The sequence below is a fragment of the Callorhinchus milii genome, unplaced genomic scaffold (assembly GCF_018977255.1).
Source record: "Callorhinchus milii isolate IMCB2004 unplaced genomic scaffold, IMCB_Cmil_1.0 Scaffold8, whole genome shotgun sequence".
In the NCBI taxonomy this organism is placed as follows: Eukaryota; Metazoa; Chordata; class Chondrichthyes; order Chimaeriformes; family Callorhinchidae; genus Callorhinchus; species Callorhinchus milii.
Window position 1 is genome coordinate 5,407,866 of NW_024704749.1, and position 17,171 is coordinate 5,425,036.

General features: G+C 36.8%; 1 protein-coding gene across 1 annotated transcript in view; it reads right to left on the bottom strand.

The window, feature by feature from the left end:
* The window catches only part of fbxw8 (F-box and WD repeat domain containing 8), a 47,153-nt gene that overhangs the window by 18,288 nt on the left and 11,694 nt on the right, over positions 1-17,171 (bottom strand). The window contains exons 6-8 of the mRNA XM_042337349.1: positions 13,862-14,019; positions 1,616-1,812; positions 245-466 (exon numbers count right to left, since the gene is read on the bottom strand). Coding sequence (XP_042193283.1) covers positions 245-466; positions 1,616-1,812; positions 13,862-14,019 — 577 coding nt within the window. The remainder of the gene's footprint in view (positions 1-244; positions 467-1,615; positions 1,813-13,861; positions 14,020-17,171) is intronic.

The window sequence follows — 17,171 nt, forward strand, 5'->3', positions numbered from 1 at the left end:
TCATGGATTTAATTAATACCGAGTAGAAAGCTGACGAGGAACCCAAGACAGTGAGCTGAAGCATCCTGGAAGGATTCCCAGATAGCACTAAAAGATGAATAAAGTGGGATTCCACTTCACATCTACTGTTCTCAATCACTACAGTATTCTCCTTCAACAAAATGTCAGAGTAAACACTGTCATAAGAGTTTGTTCATGTACTTTTTATTATTTATCACAGGTTAAAAAATCTAAAATAATTTACCTTATTCCCGTCACTCATTATCCAACCAAAGCTTTTGACACCAAAAGCAGCAAGATTGTTGGATACATCCAAAGAGGTGACAGTATTTCCGTATACGGAGTGAAGTACTATTGACTCTGCAGTGGATTTGAGTATGTAAACAGTATCTTCTGCTGCTGCTACTAGAACTGGCTGATTTCTATCTCCGTTCAGATCACCTGGAAGAAGCTGAAGATAGCTAACCTGTAAAATACTGGCAATCAGTAGGATTCTCTCAAATTAAGAAAAATGAAGATAAACAGTTTTTAAAATTAATACCGAGTAGACATTTCTACACAGGTGTTATCTGAAGTGTTCATTTTTTTTAAAACCCATATCAGTTGGTGTATTGGGGTTTAGCATATCCTATTTGAAAAGCTGGCAAAGCTTTTCTTTTCACACTTATTTCACCCACAAAGTATACAGTCAATTCACTTTACAATATATACTGTGAAGCACTTTGAGACGCTTCAGTGATGTGATAATTATATTTCACATTGCCTTTGTTTTCTGGTTATGTATTATGGGTAAATGTCATTAGAACTCCTGGTTCTCATGCAAAACCCAACCCTATATTATTTTTGCTTAGGTAATAACAACAGGTTACATTTGTATAGTACCTTTCATGTTGGGAAGACATCCCAAAGCGCTGGATGAAACTGGTATCATATGTAAAGAATATACTTTATATACGAAGTGAGGGGGCGGGTTGGTCTTTAATTACATAAATTAACTATAATTCTTGGCACGAGACAGATGTCATGGCAACCCAGCAGGCTCAAATAAGTGACCACAGTACTGTGATTAGAGGAACAATTCACACCTGTGATATTCAGTCATTAAATGGTGGGATGAGGGAGGGAGTTATATAATTAAACAAATTACTTCACTGCTGGGCTTTGGTTCTCCTTCAAAACTTCAGTATAAATACCTCAGGGCTTACATTAACGCAGGTTTAATGCATGATTCACACTTGGTTTCTTTTAAGAACACGCCAGCTGTTTTGATTCAAATCTCCCATTTTTGGCAGCTTTATCTGACCATGGGTTTGGTACAGAACTTTGTCAGCAACCACGATATCCTCCTTCTGTGAGCCACTTTATGTTATGCTTTCTATTCTGTGCACTGGATGCTTGTGTATCAGAGTTAGGTCTGAAGCAAAGCATCAGACAGGAATTCCCATTGTAAACACCTACCCATAAACTGTTAGCAATTGCCACATGATAAGACTCGTGTGATTTGGACATCCCCATTAAATGGTGTAAACTTTACAAAACTGTGCAATAATGAATAGAGTAAGAAAAAGCATTGAGCACCAACTGAGTTACAGAAATGCATTAAAAACAGACTCACCAGTTTTTGAAGTTCAAACTGGGCTGCTGTTTGCCAGTATCCTTTTTCATTGCAAGACTCAATTCTTACTTGATAGTCAGAGGAAGTTGCTATAACAGTGCTATCTGGTGCTACACTAATAGCCTGTATCTTCTGGCTATGTTGATAATGATGCACTGGCTGGTGCCCAAGAATTGTGCTCCATACATCAACAACACCTGAAAGTAAATTAAATGTAAGAGGATATACTAGGATAATTAGAACAAATAATATAATTAATAATAATAATCCTTGCATTTGATACAACACATTTTCACATCTTCTAGATGTCTCAAAGCACTTCACAGAATAAACTGTAAAGTGAATTGATTGTATGTTTGTGGGCGAAACAAATAACCTTAAAAAAAATTAAATAACTTACGTGTTCTCAATTTACAAAGAAAAAACAAATCAATGGGAACACTAAAGTTCTGTTGAATTCTTTTATTTTTCAACACTACAAAAGTAAAAAACACAAGCGCAGTAAAATGATATATATGCAATAAAGATGCATATTGAAAACTTGTAGATATCAACAATAAGATATTTCACTATTAGACTACTGTCAAATTAGTTTGAGAAATAAAGCATATTTTATACGAATATTTGAACAATCTATCACCCTCTAATTCATAGTAAGCTCTCCAGCCCAATGATTTCTGACTGCTTTGAAAAACCTACATCGTCAATCTGCTACGAAGTGAATACGGTTTTTGAACAGAAACCCTCCATAAGCAGTTTTATTTGCAGGTCAAAAAATGAGAGGGGGGCACGGGGGGAGTGAAATCACTCAAGATAAGGATTTAAAATCGTAACTCCTAGTCAGAATTTTGTAGCTATAAAGTCATCCAACAACCAAATTGAGTCTCTAGTTGATACTCCAGTCCTGGGAGAGCATTGTATTGCCAAGGTGCTCTCCTTCAGATGAGATACCGAACCAAGATCCTGCCTGCCTGCTCAGGTGGATGGCCTTGTTATACTCTGGGAGACAAACGAGTTTCTCTTGGTCAATAATTCCCTAGATTAATTAGCCATCCATATCATTAATTAGTCATTCACCTCATGGCTGTTTGTGGAAACTTGCTGGCACTGTGTTTGCACATGAAAACAGTTACCACAACAGACAATAATTATCTGGGTGGCATTTTTGAAATGTTTCACACCATGCTATGGAAAATTAAAAAGCTCTTTCTCTCTTGCTCACTTACAAACTTTCATTGGACAATTGTACTTTAAACTAAAACTTTTTTTTGTTTCACTGGGGAAATCCCATGTTATAGATGCCTTAGATGCTAGTTTGAATGTTGTATTTAGATCAGGCAGATGTTGAAAACAATATAATAAATCAAAACAACAGCTTTCAAACCTTCTGAAAGATACTCTACATTACGATTTGATCAGAAGTCAATTCTCAAAGATAAAGAATCTACAAGTAATCAACCAATGTTGGTCAGTTCACATTAACATGGGACTAATCATAATTATTATAATACGAAGACGTAGAAACAATTCTTTAATTAAGAGCGAAGAAGGATCATGACACTCCGAAAAAGCATTCATCATTTCATGTCGTTTGCCCTACATTGATCAAAGTCGATATCTTGCACTGGGGTAATTATATTGAGTGGATTTGCCTGAACAGAATAGTCCAATCCAGACCGCCATGGGTTTTTATGTATGTGTACTCAAGGTGCTGGAACGTGGAACATTTTACCAGCTTTTCAACTAGCCAGTGTATTTCCTCGTCCTCTGGCAATGCAACACTGCTTCAACTTTAATGCTTACAAGAGCATTCCTTGCCGTTCTGGCAAGATAGCTTCAATCTCAGCAGCTGCCCCCAAACAGGCAATTTTGTCTTGTGAACTTATTGACTGGAAACCCAAACCACTGTATATTTCTGGGCTAGTTTCAAAATGAACACCAGCAATGAAAGCGTTTTTAAACACTCCGTCCTCAGTTGACACAGAGAGATACACAGGTTACTTTCAAGATCCATAAGTTCTACGAGGAAAACAATATTTTTGGTTTCGTATTATGTACCAAATTGAAGAGAGGCAGGCTTCAATTCAGTTGTTTAAAAAATTCTCATCCCTCATCAACACAAGTTTATCATCTGTACTGTCGTTCAAAATATAGAAACCTTTGATTCCTGTAGTAAATTTTGACCCAATGCAGAATGAAAGCTCTTAAATAGTCACAGGTGTTTGCAACCATGAAAACACTAGTCGAAAAAGTAAATCTATGGAAAATTAGGTGAGTGGACCTCTGTCCCACATAAGCTGCTCCTTTCCTGTAACCTGAACCATTTCTGCAACTTGCATCATTTTCAGTAGTGTATTAGAATCAGTAGGTATTATTGAAGAGACAACAGCATGTTGTTGTTATTGAAATATATTCTGGGCTGCAAACTGTTGCCTTACTAGAAAGCGCTACTATACAACAACAAAATTACATTTGTATAGCACCTTTCACGTTGGGAGAACGTCCCAAGGCACCAATGTGCTCATCCAAATAATATGTTCCAATAAATTTCAAGCTCCATTTATTTACATTTTTCAAAATGATTTTCAACAGGGTTCCTTTAGGCTCACAATTGTTAAACAAAATCATACAAAGTGATTTTTACATCTGAAATAGCACAGGAGCAGGTTTTATGCTCTCCATTAATCTCTATGGTTAAAATAATTACAGTTAATGATTTGTCCCAAAATGACAGCGTGTGAATGGATAGAAGTGAAATGATAAACTACTGTTTCTTGCGGAATTTGTCCAAAGAGTTTCACAGCTCATAAAGCAGCAACAAATTACCCTTCTATTTGCTCAGAGACCTTCCATAAATTTTGTTACTGGGTGTTTTCATGTGCCTTTAGGGTATTATCAGCAGCTACAAATTTCGCACAGATTAGGCAAGGTGTTAAAGAAGATTTGTCGCTTTAACACTGGCAAACACTCGTTTCAGCCCAGAATATGATCTGAAGCAAAGGCTCCAATGGTATCATAACTCTGTTCTTGAATAGGATTGGGTAATGAATTTTCCTTTAAACATTGATCAGTCGAACAATCAGTTTGATCATTTCAGACAGTGTTTTCTACAACCCTACACCACTCTCAGTTCCAATTTGATCCTCACAGCTAATGCGTCTGATAATCTGACGTTTCTCTGATAGCCAGACATAATCAACCCTAGCTGAGTCTCAGTTTACAACTTTCCAATCAATAATTGATGTCTATTTCATGCCATGATACAGTTGTTGAAATAAATCACCTTCTCCCCCATGCTTATGGCAGAAGATCTCTACATTCAAAGGGCTGAATCGATACAAAACACATTAATGTATTGGGGGCAGGTGAAATTCCACTGATTATATAATCAAATCATAGGAGTGAACAAAAGGAACTTGACTGACAATGCAATGACTAATGATGAAATCATTTTATTGTAACTTTATGAAGAGGCATATTAAAAAAGTACGCCAAGTAATCAACGCAGAAGATGATTACATGAATCAATTAATATAATGGACTGTCTGATGAAGAAAATAGTGTTACTCTCAGTTAACCAGCTTTACTACTTGAGTCCTGGAGACCAGATATCAAATGGTAACATTTCTATACATATTTACTGCAAAAAAGTTTTGGAATCTGTTGCTGCTGCACTATGCGGCAAAATTCCACCCCATCTAAACCTGCATGCAGGTTTTTATAATTGTATGAAGAATTAATTTGCTCATCACTCGTTTTAAAAATGGCTTCAATAATGATGCCTCTTTCATTGGCTGCAACTTGAACATTAACTTTAATGCCAAACATTCTTCCTGTTCATTGGCATTAAAGTTTCAGAGCATGGGAATGCAAAATGTGGTGCACTTAGCGGGATTTCCCAAACTGAACCCACAATATCACAGCACACTGAGAGGAAGATACCTCAAATGTTTTGGTATTGCAGGAGTTAAAATATGCTCAGGGGAAGATGGGGATACATTTAACTACAGCAAAAGACCACACATGCTACAATGGGCAATGCTACATGTGCACCAAACGTGGGTTTTATAGAGAATTAAGAGTTGTTGAGGGAAAAGAAGCATTTGGAACAAAAGAGGCGAAGTATGAGATTTTAAGTTCAGTGACAATACTGAAGTCAAGAATAGCAGCAAATCAAGGATTAACAGAGAAGTTATCACGGATAAGGTGTGGAAATTATAGATTAGTATGTAATAAGAATAATCCTTGCATTTGTTATAGCGCTTTTCACGACTCAAAGCACTTCACAGAATATACTGTAAAGTGAATTGACTATTGTAAGTGAAATGCAGCAGCCAATTCATTGTATTGCAATAAATAAATTAATTAATAAATAAATATTAATTATAATATTGCAAGAAGCATGAAGAAATAGGCTGTGAAGTATTTAAGCAAATCAAAACAAGAGTTTTACTTCCCCATCGAACTGCATGGAAGAGATCAAGATATAGTGAAGCATTCATTGTACTGAGAGAAGAATGTAGATTATATGGACTGAAGGTATGTGATCTGAAGGAAGTTAATGAATGTAGAGTGAAATCACCAGCAAAAGAGTGGATTGGGAATATTCTCTCACACAATTAAAGGATGCTTTCTAATGGTCCACAGCAATGTGATGAATTATAAAATATTATTATAAGCTTAGACTGAAAAGCAGTCATGCACTCCCCTTGAAAGTACAAGACAGAAGTCCTTAACCAGTGATCAATATACAGAGTTCATCCCCCACTGAAGTTAGCTAGGCACAGTTTTTTTTTAAATTACGTGAAAGCATCTCAAATTCTGAAAATAAATTCCAGCATTTAAAATGTTCCGCTCCATGAGCAGATTGTCCTCCGTTCCACCATCGGTGGCCGCACTTTCAGCCACTACTCCCCAAAACTCTGAAACACCCTTCCTCTAACCCTCCGTCTTGCCCCTTCCTTCTCCATCTTCAGACCGCGCCTGAAGACCTTCCTCTTTGACCATGCCTATGGTCACCTCTGCCCGGCTCAGCGTCGTGCTCTGCCACTATCAAACGCTCTGGGACTCTACCCTGCATGAGGGGCACTATATAATTGTCGTTATTGTTCTTTTTGTTGAACTGAGATGGTGTGTAGCATGCATCCAAAAATGCAGTTAGGAACAAACAGGAGAAGAAGCCTTAGTGGATAAATACATTAAATATTTTTACTGCAATAAAATTAAAGAGGATTCTTATTGTTCAACTTTACTAGTTATTATTATCTCCCATAAATCATATTGAAAACGTTTTTTAAACTCATCATCATCATTTAATTATCGTAGAAATGGAATAGCTCTTTGCAGTCAACTGCTGTATGGTGCAGCTTTATAATGAATACCCGTATATTCTAAATTTGCAACAAAGGACATGAAAATTAAGCATTTAAAGTTTTTTTTAGATGTATTTAGAACCAGAATAATCTGTGTAAAAGTGAAAGTTATGCACTTTCCTTTGGGACCACAACAGCTATGTATAAAGAAGCAAAAGCGAGGCTTTAAACACGGCCTGGTCCACAGTGTAAAAAGTCACAATTTACAGAACTTAATCCCAGACGAAACTGTGGCTCCTGGATAACATGGAGCAAAATATTCCATGATATAGAATATTGTGTTCATCATTGCCTCACTTATTTAATTTATTACATAATTGAATATTTAGAACAACCATTATTATACATTTAGCACAATGAAAATTAGATGCATGAAAAGGTCAGATAATAACATTAGATGCTGGCTTGAGCACTGACCGTAAAGTAACCTTTGCTAAACATGCTTTGTAGGACTGATTTTAAAGGCATCTCACGTAGAATTTCAACTGAAATAGAAAGTTATTTTTCACCTGTTCTAAAATACAGATTCCTTTCTTGATTTACCTTCTTGACTACAAACATTGATTTAAATATATCTGTATATTCTACAAAGTTGTTGTACATTTTGACTGCAACTTTGGCAAATTGCAAGGGATTTTGCAATTTTTTTAATAGAAATTAATAGCAAATCCAACAATTAATCAAAGCGGAAATTGCAGCTCACCATAAGTTTCTGATAAGCCACTAATTATTAAATGTGGCAAAACCAGTGAGTACTCACATCACAAAACAGCTCACAGGTATTATTTTCCACTATTAAAAGAAAAACAGTGTTTTGAAGCTATAACTAGTTTAATAATAGATTGGAGAAATCCTAAAGTATTGGAAGGATAAAGTAGTAAACTCTTGTTAGCGATAACCAGGACTCCACAATCTTGGCCCATCACTTTTTAATTTTGTATTTACCCATTGAGCCAGCAGACAAACTCAAAACTTTTTTTCAGCACTATACTACAATAATTGGTGATAGAATACTGATCCAGAAAAAAAATACATCACCAGGCACATAGATTAGAATGATGGACTGAAGAATTAATTTTACTAGCCATGAGAGGAATTAAGCCCTGGCGAGGATTGAAAAAAAATGGGACAATTAGGTTGTTTCAAGACCTCTTCAAACTAATACCACCCCTTAAATGAGTCTCCCTTGACAGTTGATCATAACTAACCTGTTTAGCTACTACATAAAGGATATCCGCTTTCTCGATTAATCACTACATATGCACATGCGAATTAAGCTATTTGAGAATATGCAGATGAATCTTGAAGTGCAATTTCAACCTCATCAATTCAGAGTGGTAAACAAAATTAGCCCACAGAGTACAATGGAGACAACCCATGCAGTTGTTTGCACTCTCAAAGAATGGCTGCATAATGGTAGATTATGATTCTGGTTATTCATTTTAATTATTGAAAGCAGAAATGAATATTCATTGAGTAGCCGAGTGATGCACATCAGGAAAGTTCCAGGTTTGATCGGTGGTCTGGGCTGAGTTAACTCGTCTTAGCCAGGGTTCCACACGATGCGTTATAATTTCCCTCAGTGTCCAAAGGTTCCAAAAATGAAATTCTATGTGATCTATTCGCTATCCAAGTGAGTAACAACAACAGCTTGCATTGATATTATAATAATAATCCTTGCATTTGATATAGCGCTTTACACTTCTTCTAGACATCTCAAAGCGCTTCACAGAATATACTGTAAAGTGAATTGACCATATTTGTGGGCGAAATGCAGCAGCCAATTGCGCTCAGCAGTGTCCCACAAACAGTCGTGGATTGAAGTGACTAATTTATTATTGTTTTTTTGAGGGATTATTATCAGGCGTAAGGAAACTTGCCAAAGGTTTTGGCCTGCTGGGAATCGAACCCTGGTTTCTCGTTTGCAAGGCAAGCGCTCCTAACCACGAGCTACATAAAGTACACCTCATGCAGGGTAGCATTCCAAAGCGCTCCCAGAGAGTAGGTTGTAGAAATCAAAAATAAAAAAGTACAAAAAACTTGTGACCTGTATCTATAAGGAATCCTAAAATATATTAAATCATGAAATACCTATCATGTAACTTCACCTGTTTCACTGCTTTATAGAAAATGCCCTGTGGCTTTTGGCTTTTAGTTAACTGATCTCCATTAGAATTGTGCCATCCTGCCTTCGCAAAACCAGTTCATGTGCTAAGATTAAGGAAAACAAATCCTTCAATGGACACTATTGTCATCTTGTAAAAATTGACCTTAAAAGATTGAAACATTAAACTAGTAGATCCATGAGCACCAAACACAAAGCAGGTATACAAAGGGCTCAATTGATTCTCTGACTTCAATATATTACTTCAGTTCTTAGAATATTATACCACTGATACAAACCACCTTTGTTTTAAGTCTCTGTGGAATTCACATGGTGCTTTCAGAATATAATAAAATGCTACTGGTTGCTATATAAATCTAATTATACTGTTATACTATAGACAATTCATAAAAATCATAATAATAATCCTAATAATTTGATACAGTGCCTTATTACATTGTCAAAATGTCTCAAAGTGCTTCATAGGATTTACTATAAAGTGTAATGCCTCCGTATTTGTAGATGATCACAGCAACCAATTTGCATCCAACAAGCTACATGAATTGAATAGAATTTTATCTACGGGGTTGTTGGCCAGGGAGAACAGGAGAAAATCCCTTTCTTTTCCCTCTCTCTTTTTCAACTACTGTAGTGCCATGAGATCTTTAACATTTACCTGAACGATGCACGGATAAGTATAAGATCTCACCCAAAGGAAAGTGTTTCTGACAATGCACCGCTCCCACAGCATTGCACTGGAGTGTCAGCCTGGACTAAGCTCAAAGTCCCAGTGCAGGACTTCAATTCACAACCTTCTGACCCAGAAGCGAGTGCTACCAACTAAGCCAGAATGACGCTTCTTTTTTAGAACATGAACAGTTTTAAACATTTTTGGACAATTTGGCTCAGGTCATTTATTTCCCTTATTTCATATCATTTATTTTCCCCCTTACCTTTTTACATTTGATCCTTACAGCTTGTTACATACTTTTCTGTCCGCACCAAATAGCGTTGTATTTAAGTGCAATTAATTTTTTAAAAAACATTGATTTGCTCAGATTAAGTCACAGTCTTCATAAATGAAAGATTTTGTCTTTGGAGTTTTCTTCAAAGCAGAACACAATTTGCCAAGACCGAGGTAATATTTAAAATTCTTAAATATTTTAAACATTTTTGCTTCAAGCTACCAGACTCTCTGAGCTGGGGGCAAGTAAACAATGCATATAACTCAGCCACTACTCTCACACAGTCACAAAAAGAGTACTGGAAGAAATTTCGTGTTATTGCTGGAGTACAAAAATCAACGTTGAACCCCAATTATTTAGAAGCTCCCATTAAAAAAACAAGTCAATTGATTTGCAACTTTTAGTCACGCTTTACCAACTATCCAGTCATCTGTGAATCCCTCGTATAAAATAAAAGCTACCTTCAATAGCATTGAACAGTTTCTCCTTCACTACACTGAAACTGGTTCTGGAAGTAGCCACGTTACCAAGATAAATTATGTGACTGGGAGAAAGTTATGTCTGTCTGCTGAGCAGTGGCTCCTTGCCAGATCTAGGCCAGCGTATGGCAGATGGGGCTTGGAAATGGCCAAATCTCCATGCATTAGCTGCATCTGCTCATTATCAAAACAACTCTGCCATTTTATCTAATGGTTCAACTAAAGCATTTTATTTGATTCATTTCAGTTACATTTTCACAACGTAATTAGTGGTAAAAACAAAATCAGGTTGGTATAATGCCAAAGTGGAGGGAATCAATTGTAATACGTACGTCCATAGAAGTCACGCACAAAACACGAACCAGCAAATTTGGTGTGCAGACATGCCCCAAATATGCAACAGTATTTAGAAGGCTAACTAGAATATTTTTTTTACTGCCATTTACAAAGGTTTACATCAGAATTCATTAGTTTTATAAATATAATTTGTGTTGCAGTATCGATGTTTCTAACCACCAATCTTTTAAGTATATGGACTGTTGATATTATGTGGTGGATGTTATAGCCAGTAAACCTCAATCCTCGCCCAAATGAATAAAGCCCCACATAAACCATGATTTACAATGCTGAGTAGATTATACCTGAGAGCAGGGAGTAAATTCAAAGCTTTAACTTTAGGTTTCAGGTGATTGTTATAAACATGCTATTCACTCTTGTGGTTTTAGAACATCTGAATGCTGCAATTGTATTATTAATAATCATAATAAATAATAATCCTTACATTTGATATTGCGCCTTTTGACAGTGCCTTCAGTCACACTCCTACCCCTACCCTCCCCCTCTCCTGATCCCAGCTCGGGTTCCGGCTGTCCAGCGCTTTGGGACGTCCTCCTGATGTGAAAGGCGCTATACAAATGTAATTTGTTGTTGTTTTTGTTATTTCGTATTGAGAGGATATCCCAAAACACTTCACAGATATATTTTAAAATGCAGTTTTGTTTGTTTTGTATGTTTTGTTGGTGAACACAGCAATGTCCCACAAACAGTCAAATTAATGCCAGATCATGCAAACTTTTCTATTTAATACCAACTTAACGTTACAGCATTATTCATAAATGTCACACTGAGTGGAAGGGACATTTCAAAGTAAATAACAAATGATAACACTTAAGCTGATCATTATAAAATAAGGTTATCGCATTTATTTCACAGGACTTGCTCTGACAAATTATTATGGGATAAATGTGTGCTGTAGACATGATCAGTGTTATCATACAGAGATCAGTATCTGATTTATAGTACACTTCTTCACTGTGATAAATTGCTCTACCAGAAAATCCACACTTTGTATTTTTTAAAAATATATTGGGATGACTACTAAAGCAGCTTCATACAAACCTTGGACCCAAGAGAGACTAACTGGAGCTTCCAGCAACCTTACTATCTATGGTTTCTAAAGTGCTGTTTATAAGCTTAACATAGAATGTTCCAAAAGTAGACTCTGTGCAGATTCAGCAAGGTAGTTACTGATCATGAGCACTGTTCTTTTTAGCATATATATATATATATACACACACACACACACATACATATAGTATTTGCCACAAAATCACCAACTGGAATCTGATGAAGGGACCAACCTGAAACATTAACCTGAACTTTCCTCTCAGATTCTGCATGACCTGCCATATCTTTTCAGTTTTAATTTTTCTTTAAAGTTTCTTGCAACTGCGGAGTTTCTTTTGTTTACTCTTTCTGACAATAGTTACTGCTCCTTCTTTCCCAAGGCACTTAGCTCGCCTCCAATACCCACACAAGTGACTGTTATTGATGTGTGAGCCTTAGAGGCGAGTGTCAGCAGGCTATTTAACCATGGAGAGGGCATAATAGCCAAGTCTAAAATTATCTTCAACAACACACATGGATCTTCAACCAAAGGTTTCTGGATAATAATCCTTGCATTTGATGTAGTGCCTTATCATGTCTTCAAGACGTCTCAAAGAGCTTCACAGAATAAACTGTAAAATGAATTGACTTGTGTATTTTGTGGGCGAATTACGGCCAATTGCACAGAGTGTCCCGCAAACAGTCGTGGATTGAAGTGACCAATTTATTATTATTATTTTTTTTGAAGGAATTATTACTCTGGAAAAGCGATCAGCACGATTAACAACCTGGTTCCTACTTACTGCTAAGTAAACAGAGACGTGTGGAGTAAGGAAACTTACCCAACATGTCACCCTGCTGGGGATCGAACCCAGGTCTCTCGTTTGCGAGGGGATCAGAAGCAGGAGCCCTGGCTGATTTCCCCTGCCTTTTCCAAAGAATTGAGGCCAATTACAGCTCCAACTGAGATCAGCTAAATCAGCAAAGCACCTGCAGTGATTCCAGTCTGTATCATCTATTCCTGTCGTGCACTTACCCTCTAGGCCATTGGGGAAACTGTCCACACTTTTGGATTTGATCTCATTGGCTGAATACAATTTTATACGCCACAAGCCCATGGTTCTTATTGTTCTAACCCCTCATCCATTGCTTTCCAGTGTCATATTAAGCGTGGGATGCACTGCTGTAGTACAGCAAGAAAAGTATTAATCAGCCTAAGACACCACCACAGGCATTCTGTTGAATTTTTGGTACAACATCCAAGAGGCAAAATGCACTTCCCCACACAGCAAAGTGCAAGTGATGCAGCAACCACTCTTTTAAAAACACTTTGAAAGAAGGCGATTTATGATTTTTAGAAATCTCAAAGAATTAATGCGTCGAGATATGAAACTGAGATGGGCTATGAGGTCTTTTACACTCAGACCCCAACTCTTCAAATAAAAAATTTGGTCACTTTCATACAATCTATAATCTGTAAATTCCAGCAAAATCAAATCTTACATTACACTCCAGCTAATATATTACCATGCAGGGGTTCACAATGTAGCACAATATTGGCCCATCATTAAAGACTATACAGTTCTACTGAATAGTGAATTTCAGTCTTGTTCCCTAAGGCATTTTGCTATTTGAATTTGCATTTTTTCCTCCACCGATTTGCTCGTTTTTTTGTGAAAAGCATCATGAACTGGAATCACTTTGCCATCAAACAGCCAAAAGACTACTTTCCCCCTATTCTGATACTCTGGGACCGAAATCCACTTTTTAGTACAGCACAATAGCAACTTTAATGGTAATGTGTTTCTGCTGCCCACTAATGCATTTAGATTATTGGCCAGAAGTGTTCCTTTCTGAAGCTCGCAGCGAACGTCTGCGGCAGCAGCTGCTGCTGTTAATTGTCGAGCAGCCTCTGTGATGGTGGTTTTTGTGGTACTCACCGTCCTCGTAAGCCGCCACTGCGATAGCGCTATTTATCCTCACAAAAGAGATGTGTGGCTGGCGTCCAGGTTCTGCAGGATTGCGTGACGTTTCCAAATACAAGGAGCCGCTGTCCCAGGTGCTGATGTCCCACATTCGCACATCTCCTGATGTGTATCTGTAAGAAGCGGTTCAGTCATCTGCTATTGCTTATTCCAAATACTGGCCACCTACCGAACACGCTAATTGCAAATAATATCAGCAGTGTTTATGATATACGAACTGCGAATGTTGTGACGAGCACAATTTAAACCACACAGGATGGTGATCTCAACAAAAGCAAATTTGTGTAGTTTTACTATGTGAATAAATAACAGCATCATCAATTGATCAAATGATCAAATGATCATCAATCATTTTCAACCAGCCAAGTCTCCCCTGTTCTTGTAAACTCGCTCAGATATGCATTTGAAATGGACACTTCTTTTTTGCACAATCTTTGCCAAAAAGAAATTTGGCTTAGTTTATTTTATAGCTAAAAGCTTATTACACTAAATGCTTTCTTTTAAAAAAGAGTCACAGCTGATTTTGGAAATGCACAGTGCTAGACAGATAACTTGTTATTAAAACAAGGATGACTTGAATTATTGAATACAAGACTAGACTAGTGGTTACAGTGTGTTGCTTGAACTATATTTCAGACTTAACATACATAAAAGGTAACTATAAATCAATTTTAAGTACAAGGATCAATCCAGCACAATGCTTAAATTGCCTCAGGTATAAGTATTATAATATTTGAGCACGATTTTGTCCAAGTTACATCCACACAAATCTTAGCAAACAATGGTTCAGTAGCAAGGAAGCAGTGCCATAGTGCATTGTAGATTTCAAGTTTGAATATTTTTTTTGAAAAGCACTGACTGAGCACTTTAATTGCAACAGAATTTCTATTTGTAGATTTGTGGACTGGCTGACAATGGCACAGGCTCATTTCAAAATCAGTGCTGTAACACCAAGACAAATAGCACGTGTTATGTGCATGAACAAGAAACACTAGTAATGTCACTTCCTGCACGCTGCTCAAAGGACGTGATGTCAGGGGTGACCTGACAACCTGAAAGTGGGCCATTTATATGTGATGAAAAGATTTTAACTTTCAGGTAAGAAAATCAAGGTTTATGATTCAATCATGCTGTATTTTAGTGAGGCGCTTTGTAACGGGGTTATCCTGTGTTTGATTATACAGTGCATCACAGCTAAGTCCATTCCTGTCCTTGCACAATGTAGTGCTTTAAAAATTTACTAGCTCAGAGAAACTGGGGCTCTTATTTTATACAGAGCAATGGATTACCTAAGAGCGATTAAAAGGCGGTAATTCAATTGAAAGGTTCAGATGACATCATATCAACAGCACCTTACAGCAGTTAGCAGAATCTGAAGACAAGATTACAGTCTGGAAATCACTCCCAACATCCATTATTGTAACATATACGGTACAGAATTAGCTAGAAGTTTTTATTCTATTTCTGGCTCAGTTCATCTGTTTGCAATTGAGAATGCCAACTGCCCTCCATAATCGTGATCCACATACAAGATAAACCATCATGAATTGCAATTATTTGGCAAACAAGAATATGAGGTTGATATAAAAAAGGTCTAAATGCTTTAATTGTAAAACTTATTTTCTCTCCTTATTTAGATGTATTAATACATTCTCAGTCACAAGGTGCAGTTCTCAATTAACATTCAATTAACCAACACCACGTTTTGTGGGTCTGAAAGGGATGAAGTGCACAATATTGAAAGATTACAATAGTTGTAGTTTATTCTGTTCACCTCATTGGGACAGATCTATCTGCTCAGGAAAGTGCACACAGCTGTGTTGGAAGAATCTGTACAATCAGCAGGGATGGAAACTTAAGAAAAAAATGAGCAACTTTTAGCACAGCAACCCTCCCGCCCACTCCCGAAAATGTACAGGATTTTTTTAAAGAAACTTTAGATTCCTATTCCAATTTAAACAGAATACAATAAGATAGAACCAGAACATCGGAAGGGATTTGTGAGATCATCAGATGAATTAAGTTGCAAGCAGCTATGGTTGGTTCTCAATGGGAGGGAGGGAGAGAGAATTGACCTCTGATTATTGAGACAGGCAGAAAGTAGAAAACTTGAATTTTATTTATAAATCAAATCTGAACAACCTTGCATTTTTCCAATAGATCTTAGTAACCATAAATGCATTTTTAAAATGGTTAGATTCTTGCTCTAACGTTAAAGCTACTATGAAGGGTTCCTTGATGCTGTGAAAGGTTATTTTAGTTTCTAATTATGTGGTACAAAGAATCAAACAAATGCAAGAAAGGACTTAAAGAGGGCATTCAAGAAGATGCTGTTTACTTTGCTACCTCATTTGTCCACTATATTTAGTGAACAGGCATAAATGGTCAATTAACTACTCAGACAAGGCCATGATTTAAAGTTCAAAAGGATATGACATTTGTATAAACAAAGGACAAGTAGACTACATAAAACTTGATCAACTGACTTCAATCTAATTTCTTGCTGCCCTCATTCCTCATTCCTTTTTCTTTATTCACACGCAGCAAAGTCACATCCAATCAGTAATACATATAGGAGTTTTCCAACCCAGTTATACAGTGAAGCAACCTTCCGCAAAATTGCTGCTCGCATGAGGCGACCTCTGGTCAGAATTTGTTTTGAAAAATATAGAGTTCCAGGCTACTCTGTAAGTGTAAGTGGTGCAATACGTATGTAAGGACCAATAAAGTCGGTTTCTAAATGTAAATAAAGCTTTTTTCCTGTCAAAAAGGAGAAAAGGAAGGGAGGACATTTATCAAAAAATAAAGTGTCAATTCAGTGAATTTAGAATTTTGGAAATCTCAATAAATCATGGTACATAATATCAAAACTTCAATTTTATTTTGAAGAAATAGTAGACTTACTATTTGAAGGATGCAATAGGATATCATACCTCATTATGAGCCATTGTGAGCTGATTATATGGTTGGGGGGGGTGGGGGTAAGGAGGAAACCTAGACAATTAAGGCTACAGCATTCAAAACCACGTGGTAAATCAACATCTACAGCACTTGTAAGATGAAAAATATGCATTGCTAATGGAAGATATGAATTTCAGTGATAAGAGTCAAATGGGAGAATGTGGTAATGGAAGCAGAGATGTACAAGAATAAATAATGGCAGGAATATGTTCAAATTAAGGTGAAGCATTTTAGCCTAGCTCTTTAGGTTTATGGCATTGTCCACTGACTCACATACATATAGGCTTACAAAAAACACTTCCTC